Below are 18,555 nucleotides of genomic sequence, written 5' to 3' on the forward strand. Positions count from 1 at the left end.
TTCCTTTCCTCATTTGCGCCTCATTCCTCTTCCCCTCTCCTGCACCTCATTCCCCTTTTGTTCTATCTATGCCTTTTCCTCCGTCTCCCACTACTAACATTCATGGGTGAAAGAAAAATTAGGAAGCAAAAAACTTACAGCGATTCTCACGACAAGCGATTTTCAAATGACTTTCCAACTTTTAATAAGTTTTCTCTTCACAAAATGTATGTATTTATAAAAAATTTTAGTTGAAATAAAGCCATTAAATTTTAATCATTGGAACAGTAGAAAATTAGCACCTCTCCCTTTTTTCTCTCTAAACTTTAAAAAATTATCACCTCAAGAACATTGTTGTCATTTTGCAACCTTGGATGCTACCTTAGTTGGAGTGAATAATTTTGAATTTGAGATATCATTTCGACAATTATGGAGTTGACACACCAGATGGTATTTCTCCTTGGAGTTGCTCTAGTGCAATAAATTTTCTTTAAAGATGTAACTAGGGATGCAAACAGCCATGCATGATAATTAGTTATCTATCACAGTTGCTTTATGTTTGTAATTGTATCCTCAACAACAATCTATCATATTCATAAAAAGTATATATATTAATTAATTAATTTAGATTAAATACGTACGACGCTCTCTTAACAATAAAAACATATGATATTTAGTTTTTGATGTGCAAAACATTCGGATTCTATATTTCAATTATTAAAAATTATTATTTAACGTCATTACTATAATAGAACATTAGTGCTTATATGAATACATCCATTTTTACAAGTGACACACCATGTGAATGACTAGTTTACAATATTTGAATGAATTCACTAGTTTATTGTGCTCTTTCAACAATTAAAAAAATATAGTGTTCAATCCCTGATGTATAAAATATCAAAATTTCGTATATCAACTATTAAAAATTATTATTTTAATTTCTTACCTTGAGAAAAAAAGAGGATATAAATAAAATAAATGATGAAGATTAGTTTTATCATATTTTGTGATTGAAACAAAAAAAAGGATATAAATAAAATTAATGATGAAAATTAATTTTATCATATTTTGTGATTGAGAATAGTCGAATGTAGCTTTCTTTGAATTAACTTTTTTTGAATTAGTAATTCAAAGATTTAATTGTTTAGCATTTATTTATTTGAGTAGTGTTTGTTAACTAATATATGGGGTGGAAAATGTCAGATATGAGAAGTATTTCAGATGCTTATCCTTTTCAACGTATTTGTTAAATTTATATAGTGACTCTTAAAAAAGAAATCATCTGACTTCTTATTTTGATTTTTTCAAATATACTTATCTCACTCATCTCTTAAGATAAACATATATTAATTCTTATAGATAAAAAAAAAAAAAAATGATGCTCGTGTCCTCTAATGCATTTGAAAAATTTTAACAAAAAGTTTGATAAAAATCATGGAATACTTCTCAACCATATTTGACCATTCCATATTTTAGTTCGAAAAGCATTTCAGTCTTATCTTGTTACTTTATTATCTTGCTCATTTTAAGAAATATTACCTTGAGATTTAGTGGGGTTTTTTAAGTTATGGGTGATTTGGTTTTTTCCTTGTCAAGGTAAATTTTAATTTGATGTGTCTCACGTGACTTTTTTATAACATGACATTTTATCTTTTATACATGCATGTCCTACATGGTATAAATAATAATTTTGTTTACTCTCAGTTAGGATAAGTACTTAAAACAATAATTTTTAATAATTAATGTACGAAATATTGATATTTTGTATATCAAGAACTAAACACCATACTTTTTAATTATTAAGGGAGCGCAACAAACTAGTTAATGCATTCAAATGCTGCCAATTGGTCATCCACATGGCCTATCATTTGTAGAAATGAGCGTATATATACGTACTAATGTTTCATCATGATAATACAACAATGTTTAATAATTGAGATACAAAATAGTGACATTTTGCACATCAGGGACTAAATATCATATTTTTTAATTATTGAGGTAACATGGTGTAATATCCCGTATTTTTGTAAATCTCATAATTTTGGAGATAAATAGTAGTTATTGATTTCGGTATTTGGAGTCATTATGGAATATTTGAAAAAATAGATAATTAATTATTTTATTTGAAAATATTTTAGAAATTGAAGAGAACATCTCTTTTTCATTTTTGATGTAATTGACTTTGGAAATTGAAGGAATATAAATGATGACCTTTGGAAATTGAAGGAATAAGCATGATAATATTCCTCCAAACTTTGCAAATAATAAATTGGGTGAAGTGTAATAAATTGAGTGCAAAATTGAGTATAAATAGAGAAGAAAGCATGAGATTGGTGAGAGTCTCGAGGTGTGACTAATGATGCTGGAAGTAGTCAAACCAATTATGGAATAATTTGTGTATAAGCCGAATGGATATTGGTATTGAATGGTTGTAGGGGGCCTCCGGGAAGTTGAGGGGACCCCCGGAGGCCCCAATAGATGGTTCGGTTTTGCCAGTAAGACAACCCTAAAGTATTTTTGAGTGGAATAAAGATCCCGTGTAAGCACACAAACAAAATCGACATTTATTAAGTAAACCTTGAATTATTAATCTTGGAATTTTGATATTTTAATCTAAATAAAATTGATATTGAGGATGTAATTGTAATGTGAAAGGTTGAAGTGAGAGTATGAATATAATTTATGAATTTATATGTAATTTTTATTATATAATAAATTATATATGCCCGTGTGCATTGAGGTATATGGTATATGGGTGTGCAAGTAAGTTTTATAATATGTATATGTATGCATGGCTAAGTTTGTGGGTGAATTAGTGGGTTCACTTGAGGAGTATTGTATAATATATTATATAATGTAAATACTCATAGAATTTGAGGAGAAAATGAATGATGGACTACCAAATGATGTCTAGAAAATTGAAAGAATAAAATGATGACATTTTGCAGAGGCATAATTAGCTTTGTGTTTTGTGAGGATAAAACAGTGGATGAGACCATGGATTTGGATGTGGAAACAAGGGGCAATTGAGACTATAAATAGGTAGGCAGGAGAGTTAAATGGAAGGTATGAAGTAAGGGAAGCAGGAGAGGTGGCTGAGAGCTTGGAAAGGAATTTTCGGCAATGAGGTATATTAATTTCAAAACTAATTTATAGTTAAGCTAGTTAGTTAGTAAATTAACCTAGTAAAATAATTTAGTGGTAATTATGGGAGGATTTCAATAGAATGGTTGTCATGGATTTATTTAATTAATTTTGTTATACATATAGGGATTTTGAGTGCGTCAATGGTACAAACATTCAGGTGGCACGTATCTCGAGGTAAAAGTTTAATATGTTCTGTGTGTAAATTACTTTTGTCATGACTTGCATAAGATGTTGAGGGAGTGCCTAGGCATGAGTTAGTGGATTTTCTGACCGTGGGAGTCTCGAGATAAGGTCTTGGAGGAAACTACTAAGGGCCACTTAGAGCCTGAGATATGTGTGGTGGACGGGCTTGCATGCATGTTGCATTTCATATTTATCTATGATATCATGCTAAATAATTTACTACATTGTATATTACCTTTATTGAGTCTCAGGAGTCACCCCTTCATTCCCTCTAACCACACAAATAGCTTGGGGCCCGGTAAAGGAAATGCAATGTGTGCCGAAGATTAATTGAATGATGAGAGTGGAAACCCATGATGGGAATGCGGCCTAGTAACTTGTGTCTGTCGTATAATTGTTTTTTGATTGTGTTGAACGTTGTTGGACTTGATACTTTTAATGAGTACTTTGTGTAAGTAAATTATGTTATACCCTAATTGCAGTTTATTAATCTGCTCACAAGGCATATGTCAGATTTGAGACTCGAGTGTCATTCCACTGTAAATGAGTTTTAAATCTCGAGTCCTCGATGTCTGGTGGCGGTGAAGCTTGGACCCCACCCAGGACGCCCACTTTATCTTTATCCTCCTGTTGTTAAGGCATAACTGGCCTCCAGAGTGAGACCTACTAACGTAATTTTGGATTACGATAACACCCGATAGTGGGGACGGGGCGTCACACATGGTATGTATTAAGCCATAAATTTATTGTAAAAAGTACTAGAAACCCATATTAAATAATTTAGATGTATACAACATTATAGTTAGAGATATTTATTATTTTTCTTATAATTTTGTTTTAAAAGTAAAAATAGACCCTAATTCTCTGTCTCTAAAAGACAATTTTGTTGGGGGTGAGATTTAATATTTGTGATTACTATTATTATTATTATAAGAAATCATTATTTGCTAAAATTTAAGAAACATTCAAATGAATTACTTAATTAGATGTTATGCCTTTTCTTTTCTAGAATAAATAATTATTTTACCGTCCAAAAGTATAGTAATAACAGGGAGCCGAAAAGCAGTTGCATAGAAAAAATCTAAACTAAAGCGAACCATTTTCCCACTGCTTAGCATAATTTCCAGTCGAGGAATGGGCATTCGGCCAGTTTTAAGTTTCAATCGCCTGCCTCTAGAAGAACACCAGGTGAGAAATTTCTGCGCGGCCATCCAAATGATCAAGACTCAACAATCTCAATCAACTTTCCTGGAAAGTGGGGAAACTCTCCCATATATTTTCCCGGTTTCCAAACAATTATGTGGATCCCCCATATTCCCTAAATCACCCTGCTCGATGGGAAAGGCAGCCAACCAATTGGAAAAAAATGCAGGCGGCCAAGGTTTTTCAGTCACTTCACATGTCACCTTGCATGTTGGGGCCACCCAATTGGCCATTAATTTTAGGGTTATGTTAAAAGTGTATTTAAATATTTTGGTTAATTAATAAAATATTTAAAACATGATATAGTTATTATTAACCAATAAAAATAATTAACTATTAAGAATAATATATAATTATTATAAAATATATTCAATAGTACCAGAAGTCATCATTAACATAAGCCTAATTAAATTAGAATTGGCATCATATTCTGGCTTTTGAATTTTGGGCAGATATTTGTACACTCGACTTAAAAGACTCAGCAGTGCCAGTGCGATGGCTGGCGTTGGCAAACTGCTATTCATGTTTGACCATGGAGCTGGGAAGATGCTGACAGATTACAAACAACCCAACTTTTATTATATTTTAAAATTTGCTTGGGTGCTTTACTTTACTACTAATACCATCAAAGCCTCGTGTTGGAGCGGAAGGGTTGCAAATTAAGGTTAGGGTACAATAAAGATTGAATCAGAAAATTGAAACAATATACAAAGTACTAATAACAGTAATAAGAAGATAACACGAAGTAAAAATTTTTGTTTCAGCAACAATAAAAGTCACTAAGATTGTATCAAGATTTTGATTTGGGCTTATCCAATCATCACTTAGGCAACAACCAATAATAGGGACATCAAGCCACAAAGGAGCCCAAACTCACCCAAGAATCGAAGCCCTCAAACCCCCAAGTCTCTCGAGTGATCGGCACCCCTCACCCAAGCCACACAAGGCTCTACACACAATAGGATCCACCAAGGGACAGAGAATAATCACGAAGATATGGGTTCAACAATGGCTAAGAACACTTACCTAAAAGAAAATAGCAACTCGAATTAAATAGGCATCGCCAACGCCATTGACAGACAACCACAACGCACAAGGAAGGTGCAATATCCAGCAAGGAAAGGTGCATCTGACCAAGGAGGGAAAAAAATCAAGAATGATCGGTCATATAAGGAATGAGCAATCAGCCAAATCAAAGGACACCCAAGAAAGAGAATTGACCACCGCACACATAGGGCAAAAAAGGGAAAGAATCATCCATTTTATATTGAAGGTCTAGGGCACAAGAGAAATGGGCTAATGGGCTTGGGCTTCACGGACTTCCTCTCTCCTTTGAGCTAATGGGCCAAGGCTTATTTCTTCTCCAAAAAGAGGGTTAAAGGTTTATGGTCCGACTTCTAATTTTGGGCTGCCAATAAGGGGGGGAACCATCTCTTCAATCTCGAGCCGAAGTCTATGAAGATAACCCGAACCATCGTTATTGCCTTGGGCTTCATTAGAAAACACAAAACCAACAATCTCCACCTTGATTCCTAATGAGGCCAATACACACTGACAACAAGAAACAAGCACATGCAACAAATGCATAAACTTGCATGCAACAAATACACAAATATGCAACAAATGCATAAACATGCAACAATGCATAAATATGAGCTAATTCTCTCTCCTTCCCACTTAGGTTTGGATATCATTAATCCTTGCACTTAGGGTAAGATCTCTCTTATCCTCCCACTTAGGCTAGGATTTCTCTCATCCTCCCACTTGGGTTAGGATTGACTCTTCACCTTGCTCAAGGTGGTGGGAATAAGGATACACAACCCTTATTTAAAATTGAATAACGGACATGCAATCCTTATCCATTGACTCATCCTCCCACTTAGGCTAAGGATTTTTCTAATCCTCCCACTTAGGCTAGGATTTCTCACTCATTCTACCACTTAGGCTAGGATCTCACTCATCCTACCACTTAGATTAGGATCTACTTTATCCTACCACTTAGACTAGGATCTCACACATCCTACCACTTAGGTTAGGATCTACTTCATCTACCACTAATATACCTCACTTGGATCATAAGAGGTAACCACATTTGTCTCTTCATGATCTTTCTTCTTTTCGTTTTGTTTGCCCTTTCCAGCATAACAATCCTTAATGAAGTGTCTGGTTTTTCCACAACCGTAACACTTCTTACCCTTTCCTCGAGTATTAGATTTTGACCTACCTTTTCCTTTCTTGCTACCTTTCTCTTGATTCTTAAATTTAGTTCTACCCCTTATCATGTGGACCTCACCATATTTTCTCTCACTTATTAATTTCAATTTCTTACTCCAAAGAGAATTTATGACAAATTCAGATGTTAATGTGTCCCTATCATACTTAATGGCATTTTTAACTTCTTTATAAGTATCAATAATGACATTTAACAAAATAATTGTCTTGTATTCCTCTGACACTATTTCACCACAATTTATGATATCTTGAACCGACTTGTTGAAGACATCTAAATTGTCATCTAGGTCCTTAGAGGGGTCAATCTTAAAACTAAAAAAACTTTCAAGCAAATAAAACTTATTAGGGGTGGATTTCTTAACATATAATTTCTTCAATTTTTTTCAAAGTTCTTTAATTGTGTCAAGTTTTCCTACTTTTCTTAACACTGAATCAGAGAGATGCAAGATTATAGAAGTATAGGCAAGTTCATCTATTTCTGATTTTCGTTTAGCTGTTGTGTTTTCAGGATATTTGCCATCTATGGCTTTTGATACTTTTTGTTGAACTAAAATCCTTTTCATTTTCTGTTGCCAAATAGAAAAATCACCATTCCCATTGAAAACCCCAATTTCAAAATGTGTAGCCATGTTCATAAAGAATATGCTCAACACAAAAAAAAAAAAAAAAAAAAAATTCCAACCTATAGGATCACAAAAAACTAGGGTTTCACAATGGGTGTGCACAAATTAGCTAGGGAAAATGCCTAACACGATTTTACCATGCACAGATTTTTAAACACTAAGCAAAAAAATAGCCACAAATAAATCTCAAAATTTTTTCTCAATATGGCAGTAGTAAAATAAACACAAATACGATGCTACCTAAGTGGACTTACAGAAACACAAAGATTCAATTTAAAACATAGGCAACTGATTCACTTAGAATCAACTCCAACAAAAACAAAACCAAAATAACACAGATTTACTCATCAATATCTAAAAGGCACTAAGCAGTTTAGACAACAGTAAATAAATAAAAAAAAAAAAACACTGGAACCCATAAATGATCAAATATGAGAGAATTTACTAGGCAGAATAATGAAACACTAGGCAATTAAAACAACCACAAGTAAATGCAAATTTCACTGATATCACAGATTTACTTAGCAATAATTAAAGGCACCAAGTAATTAAATAATCACAAGTAAATCACGGATAATCCTAATTCTAGTAACAAGCAATGGTTACCACCACAGGGTAACCCCCAAACCTAATGGCCACCCCTACACAATGACCTGCTAGTTGCTGGAAATGGAAATCACAGAATTTAAACCACAGAAGGTACCAGTACAAATCTCAGGACTGAGATCTGTGAATGATGCAGGATCAGATCTTGAACAAAAGAAGGGCACCTCGACCTCCACGCGTTGCCTCACGCGCCGCTGCCTGCAAGTCCACGCGTCGCTGGCCAGCAGGCGAGTGAGCAACCACTGTTGCTTGGGAAGATGACTCACAATTTGCTGAATCCGAATCTGGAGTCCTTTCAACCCAACTCACAGTCTGCAAAGAGTAATCGAACCAAAATCAGATCTAATATGAAAACCACTTTCCGTGAAATTGGATCTAAAAACAATGGGGCTTTTCAAATCTTGTTCGAAACAAGGCACCACTCAGGAGCCTAATAAGGCTCTTATACCAATTGTTAGGACGGAAACACTGCAAACCAAGGTTAATGCATAATAACGATTGAACCAGAAAACTGAAACAATATACAAAGTATCGATAACAGCAACAAAAAGATGAACACGAAGTAAAACTCCTTGTTTCGGCAACAATGACAGTTGGTAAGACTGTATCAAGGTTTTGATTTGGGCTCGTCCAATCACCACTTAGGCAACAACCAATAATAGGGACACCAAGCCACAAAGGAGCCCAAACTTACCCAAGAACTGAAGCCCTCAAACCCCCAAGTCTCTTGACCAATCGACACCCCTCACCCAAGCCACATAAGGCTCTACATATAGTAGAATCCACCAAGAAACATAGGGTAATTACGAAGATATGGGTTCAACAATGGCCAAGAACACTTGCCTAAAAGAAAACAACTCGAACTAAATAGGCGTCGCCAATGCCATTGACGGACAACCACAACGCACAAGGAAGGTGTGGCATTCAACAAGGAAAGGAGCATCGGACCAAGGAAGGAAAACATCCGAGAAGGATCAGCCATACAAGGAAGGAGCAATCGGCCACATCAAAGGACGCCAACAAAGAGAATCGGCCACCGCACACATAGGGCACAAAAGGGAAAAAATCATCCCTTTTATATTGAGGGCCTAGGGCACAAGAGAAATGGGCTTCATGGGCTTGGGCTTCACGAGCTTCCTCCCTCCCTTGAGTAAATGGGTCAAAACCCATTTTTTCTCCAAAGAAAGGGTTAAACGCTTATGATCCGACTTCTAATTTTGGACTGCCAATAAGAGAAGGGGGGAATCGTCGCTTCAATCCCAGACTGAAGTCTATGAAGCTAACCTGAATCATTGTCATCGTCTTAGACCTCGTTACGAAACACAAAATCAACACCTCAAACCATTGATAATAGTTACTGTCGTCCTCATCACCCTAATTTTCTAGTATACGTTATTATAGTGACTCACTGAATTTAAACAGTCACTAATATATCACTTCTTAATTAGTTTAAAAAATATTATTTATTAAATTTTAACTTAATTGAGAGAACCAACAAACTCCTCAACCTTTTCCGTTTTCTAACCATGTTTTCGTTGAATATGCTCAAGTACTGTAAGCACACCATAATTACTGAGAGGACGACGTAGAGGATTATCATCTATCCAATATTTGTGGCAGACATTTGTGAAGGGTCTACGTGTCACGCATCCAAGTTTACGTCAAATTTAATGTATGATGTATACATGTGGATAAGACGGGAAATCGTAAGAGAAAGAAATATCTCTGGGCCTCTGCGTACGCAAGCAGACACTGCCAGCCTTTGTCAACTGTCATATCCGTGGACACATTCAAAGCCGCTGCTGAGCTTGGAAGATCAGATAGGGAAAATTAAGAAAATGAATAAAGGTTCATCATATACCTCAAAATAAGATGGAAATTAGAGCTGTCCTATTACTTGGTAAATATTAATTAAAAACTGATGTTTCAGTAACACAGATTAAAATGCCACTTCAAATGAGGAGGCTAGCTAGCCAGCCAGCGACCGTTTAGCCAGCCTTCCTAGATTTTACTCAAACTTGGTTTAGACCTAACATATATAAATATATCATAATGAAAATACTAGCTCTATATACTAGCTAGCTATAGAAGTAAAGAGACTGTATACCTACCAGATTATGTTTGTCTTTTATTTTACTCAAATAATGCAGGAAAGCTAGCTTAGCTAGCCAGTCTGCGAAGCCAGCAATTGATGATACAGGCATAATACTGTTCTACTATATAGTTGATCAATACGCGTAATTATATTTTTGTTCTTTTGCAAGCAAAACTTGTACCCTACCCCAGACCTTTACCATAAGCGTTTAAAGTTTGGGTTTATCAGTAAAGTGTCATCATGTTTGTCTTAATATCTCAAATGATCAGAGTGTTGTGTTGTCATTCAACTGGGACTTCTTTAACTAATTTAAAAAAAAATTAAACTAATATGGGCGTTCATTTTCAGAAAAATCTGAAACGTACGACACCAATAACCCCAACTGTAGGTGCGATTTGTGGCCACCAGCTCAAACAATGGGTCAATTTAATCATTTATGGAGTTGTGGCAGATGCTGCCAAATTCCAGTAAGTTTGAAAACGAACTCTGATTCCATCCAAAGGAAGAGGCACCAAATCTCATCTTCTTGCAAAGATTTTTCTTTTTTCTGAATAGTATAAGTGTTATGAAAATACTAATACCAAACTATTAAACAGAAGAATATTGTTTTTTTAAGTTACGTCTTCAATTCTAAAAAATCTTCCAGCGTGACAGTTCTTAATTAGATTAATAATTTGATTTCACGACTGCTGGTCTTGCGAGTGATTTTCATTAAGTGCACTTTGAAAGTTGGTACTACTACTGAATTTATTGTATTGAAAACTTCATTAGGTTCTGTCTTCTTCTTAAATAATTGAATAGAATAGCATTTTTAAATTTGTTGTACTTTACACCAGAAGACACACACTTGGACATGCAATTATACGTACAATAATAATCAAGAATTAATTAACAAACTAGTTTTTTATTTTATTTTTTTAAAGAATAGATTAAAAAGGCATAATTTCCTGAACAAGTTTTCATTTTGTTTTTGGGGTTTTAGCATTTACCTAACATTTTATCCATTAATTTGGAGGCTATATTCATAAGGGATATCCTTTGTCGATCGTCGTATGATTAACCTCATCATTCAAACACTTAAAAAAATCAAAGTTGTTAGCTTGTTTTTTTCCACCGACCACAGCTATCAAAATATCATAAATTAGTTGAAACGTTTTTATTGGTCTGAGACTCTGAACCATTTGGGCAAAGTAAACTGCAATACAACAAAGTCTGCTTCCTGTTAATTTATTTATTTAACTCTTCTGGGGCTTTTGTTCAGAGACTCCATATTCAATTATTCATCATAGACCTATCATTGTATATTCATAACTGTTCATATTTTATATTCATTACTATTATTTTACTTGCTTTCCATGATCTGTAAATTCTAGTAGTCCAACAAGTCAATGGTAACACAGAATAAACTCAGTCCAATAAGGGAGAGCAAACATTCTCTCTCTCTCTCTCTCTCTCTCTCTCTCTCTCTTTCTCTATATATATAAAGAGAGGTCACACGTGCTACACATGTAAAAAAGTAAAAAAATTTAAATAAAAATTTATTGGGTAACATTTAACAGTTATAATTTTTTTTAAAAAATTTTTAAATAAAATGAGTGTTTAAGAAATTAATTATTATTTTGATAATTCCAAAATATGATATTTGTTGATATAATATATATATTAATAAATGTATTTTATTTATATGATTTAAACCCAAAAGGTAATATTAGATTTAAAAAATACATGCGCTCTCTCTCTCTCTCTAGTAATAATATGTTTTAAAAAAAAAATTAAACTTACATGAATTTGTAAAGTGACATGTGCCAGAGTCTTCCTTCCACAAGAATTGAAAGAAAACGTTTTAGTTTTACCTAACTTTACACTTGATTTGTAAATAAATTATATTTATAATTTGAATGGCTAGCTAATTACCTTTTAATTACTAAAGAATGATCTTAATATTGTTGCTTTAAAATCACCTCAAATGCCACCAAATTTTATACTTACTGTATATGGAGCTTTTTGACGCTTTTATTTTTTATTTATAACAGATTCATCATGAAGAAACCAAAATAATTATTTATTGACTCTTCGAACCTAGGGCGAGGTATATATTTTGGGTGCAAATTGAAGTGACTGATGGGGCCAAACTGTAACTTTACTCTAAAGAAAGGAGTGAAGATGTTATATGAAGCTTGGAATATACTTTTCCGGGGGAATAAGAAGACAAGGGACAGTGTACTGGGTACGAATTAAAACCACAGGGATTTAAATACAGAGAGGATTACCAAAATGTCCATCTCGTTGTGATGCTGATGAGCTGGCCAATGCATGCTCATGATGCTTTGCCTTTTATGCCAGACTTGTGAATAAATTATTTTATATCATCGAGCACGCCGGTGCTGACCGTGGGGTATGAAATCTTATCGCAAGACATGAAATTGAAAATATTGATATTCATACCAATTGTAAGTGCAATAACTATGTGTGTATGTCTGGTCGTCTTCTCACATTAAATACAGTAACAACGTTCTCTTACACACTTGCACTAGTCGTTCAAGCCGGGCCCCCCGAGGTGACTGCTGACTTTAGGCTTTGGTTCGAAACTACTTTTTCTTATTAAAAAATAATTAAATTTGACCTAGAAAAACAATTTTAAAGAAAACTGATTTAAAAAAAATTGATAAGAGTGTAACTAGGTTGACTTTAGTAATTTTTGAAAGGACTTAAAAAATGGCAACAATATCCCTTAAGAACGGCCACTATTACGTCTTATGAAAGAAAAAAAAAAAATTCTTCTTCATTATAATAATGAAAAACATAAGAAGAAAGTATTACTTTTTTTATACTTTTTAACCGTTTTGGGCTTCTTTAATTTTTTTTTTTAAAAAAAAGACTTTATTTTTAAACATTAAAAACTACCAATCAAATACTTCTTTTCTTAAAAAACTTTAATCAAACAAAGCAGCAGCTAAAAGAGCTTATGCGAAGAAGACGCTGAAGTGATCCCACACTTGCAACATATCAGTTCTGTGTCTCGGTTAGAAGGTTATGGGCTCTATAACCCATAAAAGGCCCACAAGAAAGGTCTCCCAGCCTCAGAGATAAAAGTAGATCTCAGCCCAAGACTTGTACTTGGGCTCTAGACAATGGGAAATCGCATCCCACTCTTCCAGGAAGCAATGAACGAGTACTGTTGATGGGAGAAAAATTAATCGGGTTCGGGTAGTCAAATAGCCCAATAGGAGATAGTCAAGTAACAAAGCAGAGTAATTGAATAAATGGAAAAATTAATCGGGTTTGGGAACGAGTAACGTTGGTGGGAGAAAAATTAATTGGATTCAGGTAGTCAAATAACCCAATAGAGAATAGTCAAGTAACAAAGCAGAGTAACTCGCATGGACAACTCAGCTGGTCACAGCTGTAGGCACAAAGTGCCTCCAAGATAAAGTTTGGGACAAGGATCAAGGATTGAGTCTCGCCAGCGACAGTGTAGGAGCAATCTCTCAAAATGAGGGGGGCTCCTTGTGCGCAGTGAACACTGGTCTAGCCACTGTGCCCGGCTGAATCACTATGATTAACCCCCTCACATTCTGTCAGGCCAAGTGTGGGGCGACTGAAATGAGCGATTCACCTTTTAGGACAAGTAACAAAGCAAAGTAAAAGAAAAGAACAAGATGGAACAACTTGTCCCTAAGTGATAATGTAAGTCAACCACACTTAAAAAGAGTCTGAATTTTTACCACACTTGAACAACAAGTGATAAGAAAAGACTGATATAAATTAATAATCTAAATTCTTCAAAAATTCAAAAACTATAAATGATTCGTCATGTCTTCTTGGCTTATATAAGAGAAAACTCATGATTTACATTAATTGTACTCAGGAACTTACAGCAGCCTATTGGAAGCTTGGATAGTTTTAAATGTCTAGAGTTCTGGGAATTCATGAGAAATATAGATTAATTACTATAGTGACATAGGAAAGATGAGAACTAGTTAATGGCTGGCATGAGAAAGATGAGAAGGCACGCTAGCATGGGAAAGATAAGAACTAGTTAACGGCAAGATTCTAGAAACCAGCTGCTTCTTTGAGTTTTGTCCTCGTGATTTGTCGCCCATCGGACGACTAGGCTGATGACGGGAGACTCTTTGACAGGTCTTGGGCCGGATGAGTGTGTGGGCCCAGCTTCAAACAATACCAGATTTGGGCGGACAGTTTTGGAAATGGATCGAGTAATTAGGCATGGATATGCATCAGTTGAAGCTATAGATAATATCTAGGCATACCCTGTGTAACCCAAATAGGGATGTTAGCACATCATACCTCAATCTCACGGGTCAGACAAGCAGAGAGAGAGAGAGAGAGGGAGCTAAATTCTTGATACAAGTATCATCACAACTCACAAGAAAGGTCGTATCTCAGTACAGGTGATTCAAGCCATCAACATATTTTAGACATCAATTGGCCAATGAAAGAGAGAGAGGACTAAATTCTTGATACAAGTATCATCACAACTCACAAGAAAGGTCTCAGCTATTGCAAAGTATCTCAGTACAGGTGATTCAAGCCATCAACCTATTTTAGACATCAATTGGCCAATGAAATATGGGTACCAGGAATGGAGACCCAAAGTTCACAATTTCTTCCCGAGATGGATCAGTCACCACTTGCACAACCCCTACAACCACAGTGGACGCACTCTATCACCTTCTCCTCCCTCAGATGCTTGGGGACTCGACAAACACACGTCGTCTGGAAATTGTGATCGCGCGGTTGCATGCATCTTAGGCAGCAAAGCCGCTCATAGCCGGGCTGCAAATGAAGGACAAACTATGAATACATGATGAAACCCAAAAGAATGGATTAGGAAGCAAAAGACGCAAGCAAACAAGAAACTCAAAATTCATTTTCAGAATACATTTGGAAGAAAGCGATTTTGATCTTTAACTTTCGCGTTTTGCCCAATAAACCACGAGTCCCTCCTTATTATAACCATTGCAGCCAAGCATACATCAAATGAAATAGGGCATACTCCATATCTTTGTGGAACAAACTCTAGCACTTGAAAAACATGTAAATATTGGGGCACGTTTCAAATTTATTCTGAACGCTAGGTCATGAATTATTTTTCATCTCATAATTCTTGAACACTTGCTGTAAGTATGCCATTGAAGCGTAATTATAAAATTCCCAACCACTACTAGGAAAGTCAAAAAATTATTCCATCTGGAAATACCATAATAACAGAAAAGGCTTGGAAGGAAAAGGAAAGCAGAGTATAGCATGCAGAAAATAATCTCAAGGGGGGCGGAGATAAAACCTTCTTCCATTTTGCAATCAGATTACGGTCCGCATAGCCTTGCTCCAGACAGAACTCGTATAGTTCCTTGGATATTTCTTTCCTCCGGTAATAAAGGTCAAAAATGTAGCGACTCTTCTGATGTGCTATTTTGAAAATAGGCCACAATGCCTCACATTTCCTTTTGCCATCATGGGGATCAAGCTCAGCTGTCCAATAAACAAATAAAATCTCGTCAACCTAGCTAGGGTTAGTTTTATGAAGTCCAGTGTACAAGATAAAGGAATTGCAGTCACTTAAGTATCATATAATATGAGAATGATTACAACCTTCTCTCATCTTTCCTTGCAACTCACGAAGAGTAGGTTCTATCAGTTCCCAACCCTCAGGATACTTGACACGATTTGTCTTCACCTTTGGCATTTCTAAATCTTCTGTCCGCAATCAAAGTGAGAGAATATTATGGGCGAACCCGTTTGGCAAAAACAAAATAATGATATCCATACGTAATTGCACTATTGAACTTTTCCCCTCTCAACAAAGAATCAGCAACGTAGGATACACAAAAAACTGAAATACTAATGAAATCCGAACTGTAAATTCAACATCACAACAGAAAAATAAATACATAAACACGCACAACTGCAAATTCAATATCAAAATACATAAAAAATCTTGTCAAAAAACAAAACCTGAATTAAGTTTCGGTAGATTCGAAGGCAGAAGATGACGAATCCGGCAACGGCGGCGGATGGGGAGAGAGGCGGCGACAAAGGCGGCGGAGAACGAGGGAGTACAGATGGCGGAGGCGGCGCGACGGATTGCGAGGGAGACGGGTGAGATTCGACCTAGGAGGAGAAGAAGGGAGACCGAGGGATGAAGGTCGAGGGTGAATCGAGAGGCTGTTTGGTTTACCTTTTCTTATTTGAGCTTTTAAGCTAGTTACTTTTTAACATAAAAATTGTGTACCATTTAAGTTAATAATGTATTTAAATAAATATATATTTTAAATAATTAATAATTATGAATTTAATTTATAAAAATTAATAAATTATGAAAACTTGACAAAAAAAAATTAAAATAGGCATGATATTAAATAATATAATTAAAATTCATAAATACTATTTTTTATAAAAAAATATAAATTAATTTTTAATTAATAAAATATTTATTAAGAAATTATATATAATTATTAAAAATTATATTAATACAATACTTTATATTTATAAATTTAAGTTTACTTCAAAAAAATATTAAATATATATGTTAATACATTATAAAAAATTCTTTATTTTTATATTTATCAATACATTTAAAGCATTAATATTTATAATCAATGCATAAACTAAACTATATGCATAAACTTGAATATAGTACCTAAATCTCTAAACAACATGGGAGATATATAGAAATTGAAATATCTAGTATTTGTTTTTCTCATAAATAGAGCATAAAAATTACAACAAAAAGGTCAGAAAGTAATCACAAATTCATATAAAAAACATAATATTTGCATAAACTAATTATAAATCACAAAATATTATCTGAAACATATTATTTGCATAAATTAATCAACACATAACATATTACAAATAATATTACAGAAACATATATATGTAAAAAAATGCAAGTAAACTAAGTAAATATGCAAACAATGGAGTCGATGAGCAATGTAGAGAGATATAACAATCAACAATGAAGGAAACGACAACAACGACGGTGATTTAGAAGAAAGGGGTGGCAGGAGACGATGATAATGTGACAGACGACTTACGGTGGGCCAGTTGGAAGCAGAGGCGGCGATGGCGCTACAAGGAGGAGACCCACCAACGACGACACCCAATCTAGAGAGGAATCCTTGCAGCTTGCGGCGACAGATATGGAAGAACGAGATGGCGATGGCGCCACCAAGGAGGAGACCCACAAGGCGATGACAACGGTGGATCTGTAGAAGAAGGAGGCGACAGGTGATAATGTGACCCAAAATCGAAGGCCGCTTGTGATGGCAGATCTGAAAGAAAGAGCAGTGATGGCGCGATCCACCGTAAAGATGTGGCTTGCGACGACAACTAAAATGGAGGAGAGTTGACGGTACTGGGTGGCGGATTTGGAACCAGATACGGCAATGGCGTGACCCACCAACGCAAGGCTGCTTGCGACGGTCTAGCTGGATGATGATGATGATGGTTGTGGAGAAGAGGCGACACCGACAATGATGGCAGAAGCAAAGAGAAGATGATTGGAGAAAGAGCAATGGAGGAGATCTAAGGTAATAGCAGGACAAGCTTGTAAATATGGAAAATGTTTGGTAGAATAATAAATTAGTCCATTAACGCAATAGCTGGGGGCACAAGCCTTTTTTCAAATGCTATTATAATAATTTTAAGCTAATTATTTTGTCAAGCACTTAATAAAAAAACATTACATAACTTATAAGCTATTAAAATATTACATAACTTATAAGCTATTAAATCACTTAACCAAACAACCACTAAATCAGTTAGGGCTTCTAATTGACTTACAAAAAAATGAGAAACTAATTTTTTAATAATATTATTTAACTTTAATTTTATTTTAATTTAAAATTAACATTTATCCTTTGAGAATTTTGTTCTAATGCTTACGTCGAATAACTTTTATATTATTTGACACAAACAAAATGAGAGGTGTGAGCATGGCCTTAGAGAAGTGTAGGATCCCCACCCCTGTAAGTAGCATTGGACAACATAACATGACTGTATATTTTGATAGTAAAAGACATTAAATGCTAATATAACTTACTAGAAATGATTAAATTGTCACCTTAATAATTCTTATATCATTAACTTATATTTATAAGAAATATATTTAGATAAATTAAAATATAATAATAAATTTATAATAAATATATATTTTCAAGCATATTTCCCACTCTGAAGCATGATTCTTAACTCATTTTTGTTTACTATTTGGCAACTATGGTTTGTGTGGAGAACGTACACAATTCAATAGCAAAGCAACCTCTGTTAGGATTTTCAGCGAGAAATTTTAATTAGTTTTGAAAATTATTTCTTATTCTTAATTGGTTTCTTATTTAGTTTGTAATCCTAATTTATAGTCAATTGAAAATTGTTGTTAGGTAAGAAAAACTTAATCTTGGTGGACAAGGAAAGCTTAACCTTATTGAACAAGAAAATTAGTCTATAAATAGGATAGTTGGC

The 18,555-nt window shown here is 34.6% G+C and overlaps 1 protein-coding gene across 2 annotated transcripts; it reads right to left on the reverse strand.

Moving 5' to 3' along the window:
- Positions 1–14,474: 14,474 nt before the first annotated feature.
- Positions 14,475–16,275, reverse strand: LOC127789665 (protein BUD31 homolog 2). 2 transcript variants are annotated; one of them, XM_052318609.1, is made up of 4 exons: positions 16,048–16,275; positions 15,685–15,786; positions 15,377–15,564; positions 14,475–14,868 (listed from the first exon to the last, which is right to left on the reverse strand). In XM_052318609.1, the coding sequence occupies exons 2-4, from the start codon at positions 15,776–15,778 to the stop codon at positions 14,713–14,715; spliced, it is 438 nt and encodes a 145-aa protein (XP_052174569.1). In that variant the 5' UTR covers positions 15,779–15,786; positions 16,048–16,275; the 3' UTR covers positions 14,475–14,712. The 2 variants fall into 2 exon arrangements, with proteins under 2 accessions (XP_052174569.1, XP_052174568.1); XM_052318608.1 differs by having other exon boundaries at positions 15,685–15,789.
- Between the last annotated feature and the right edge of the window lie 2,280 nt (positions 16,276–18,555).

This window comes from Diospyros lotus, chromosome 14 (assembly GCF_014633365.1).
Source record: "Diospyros lotus cultivar Yz01 chromosome 14, ASM1463336v1, whole genome shotgun sequence".
Classification (NCBI taxonomy): Eukaryota; Viridiplantae; Streptophyta; class Magnoliopsida; order Ericales; family Ebenaceae; genus Diospyros; species Diospyros lotus.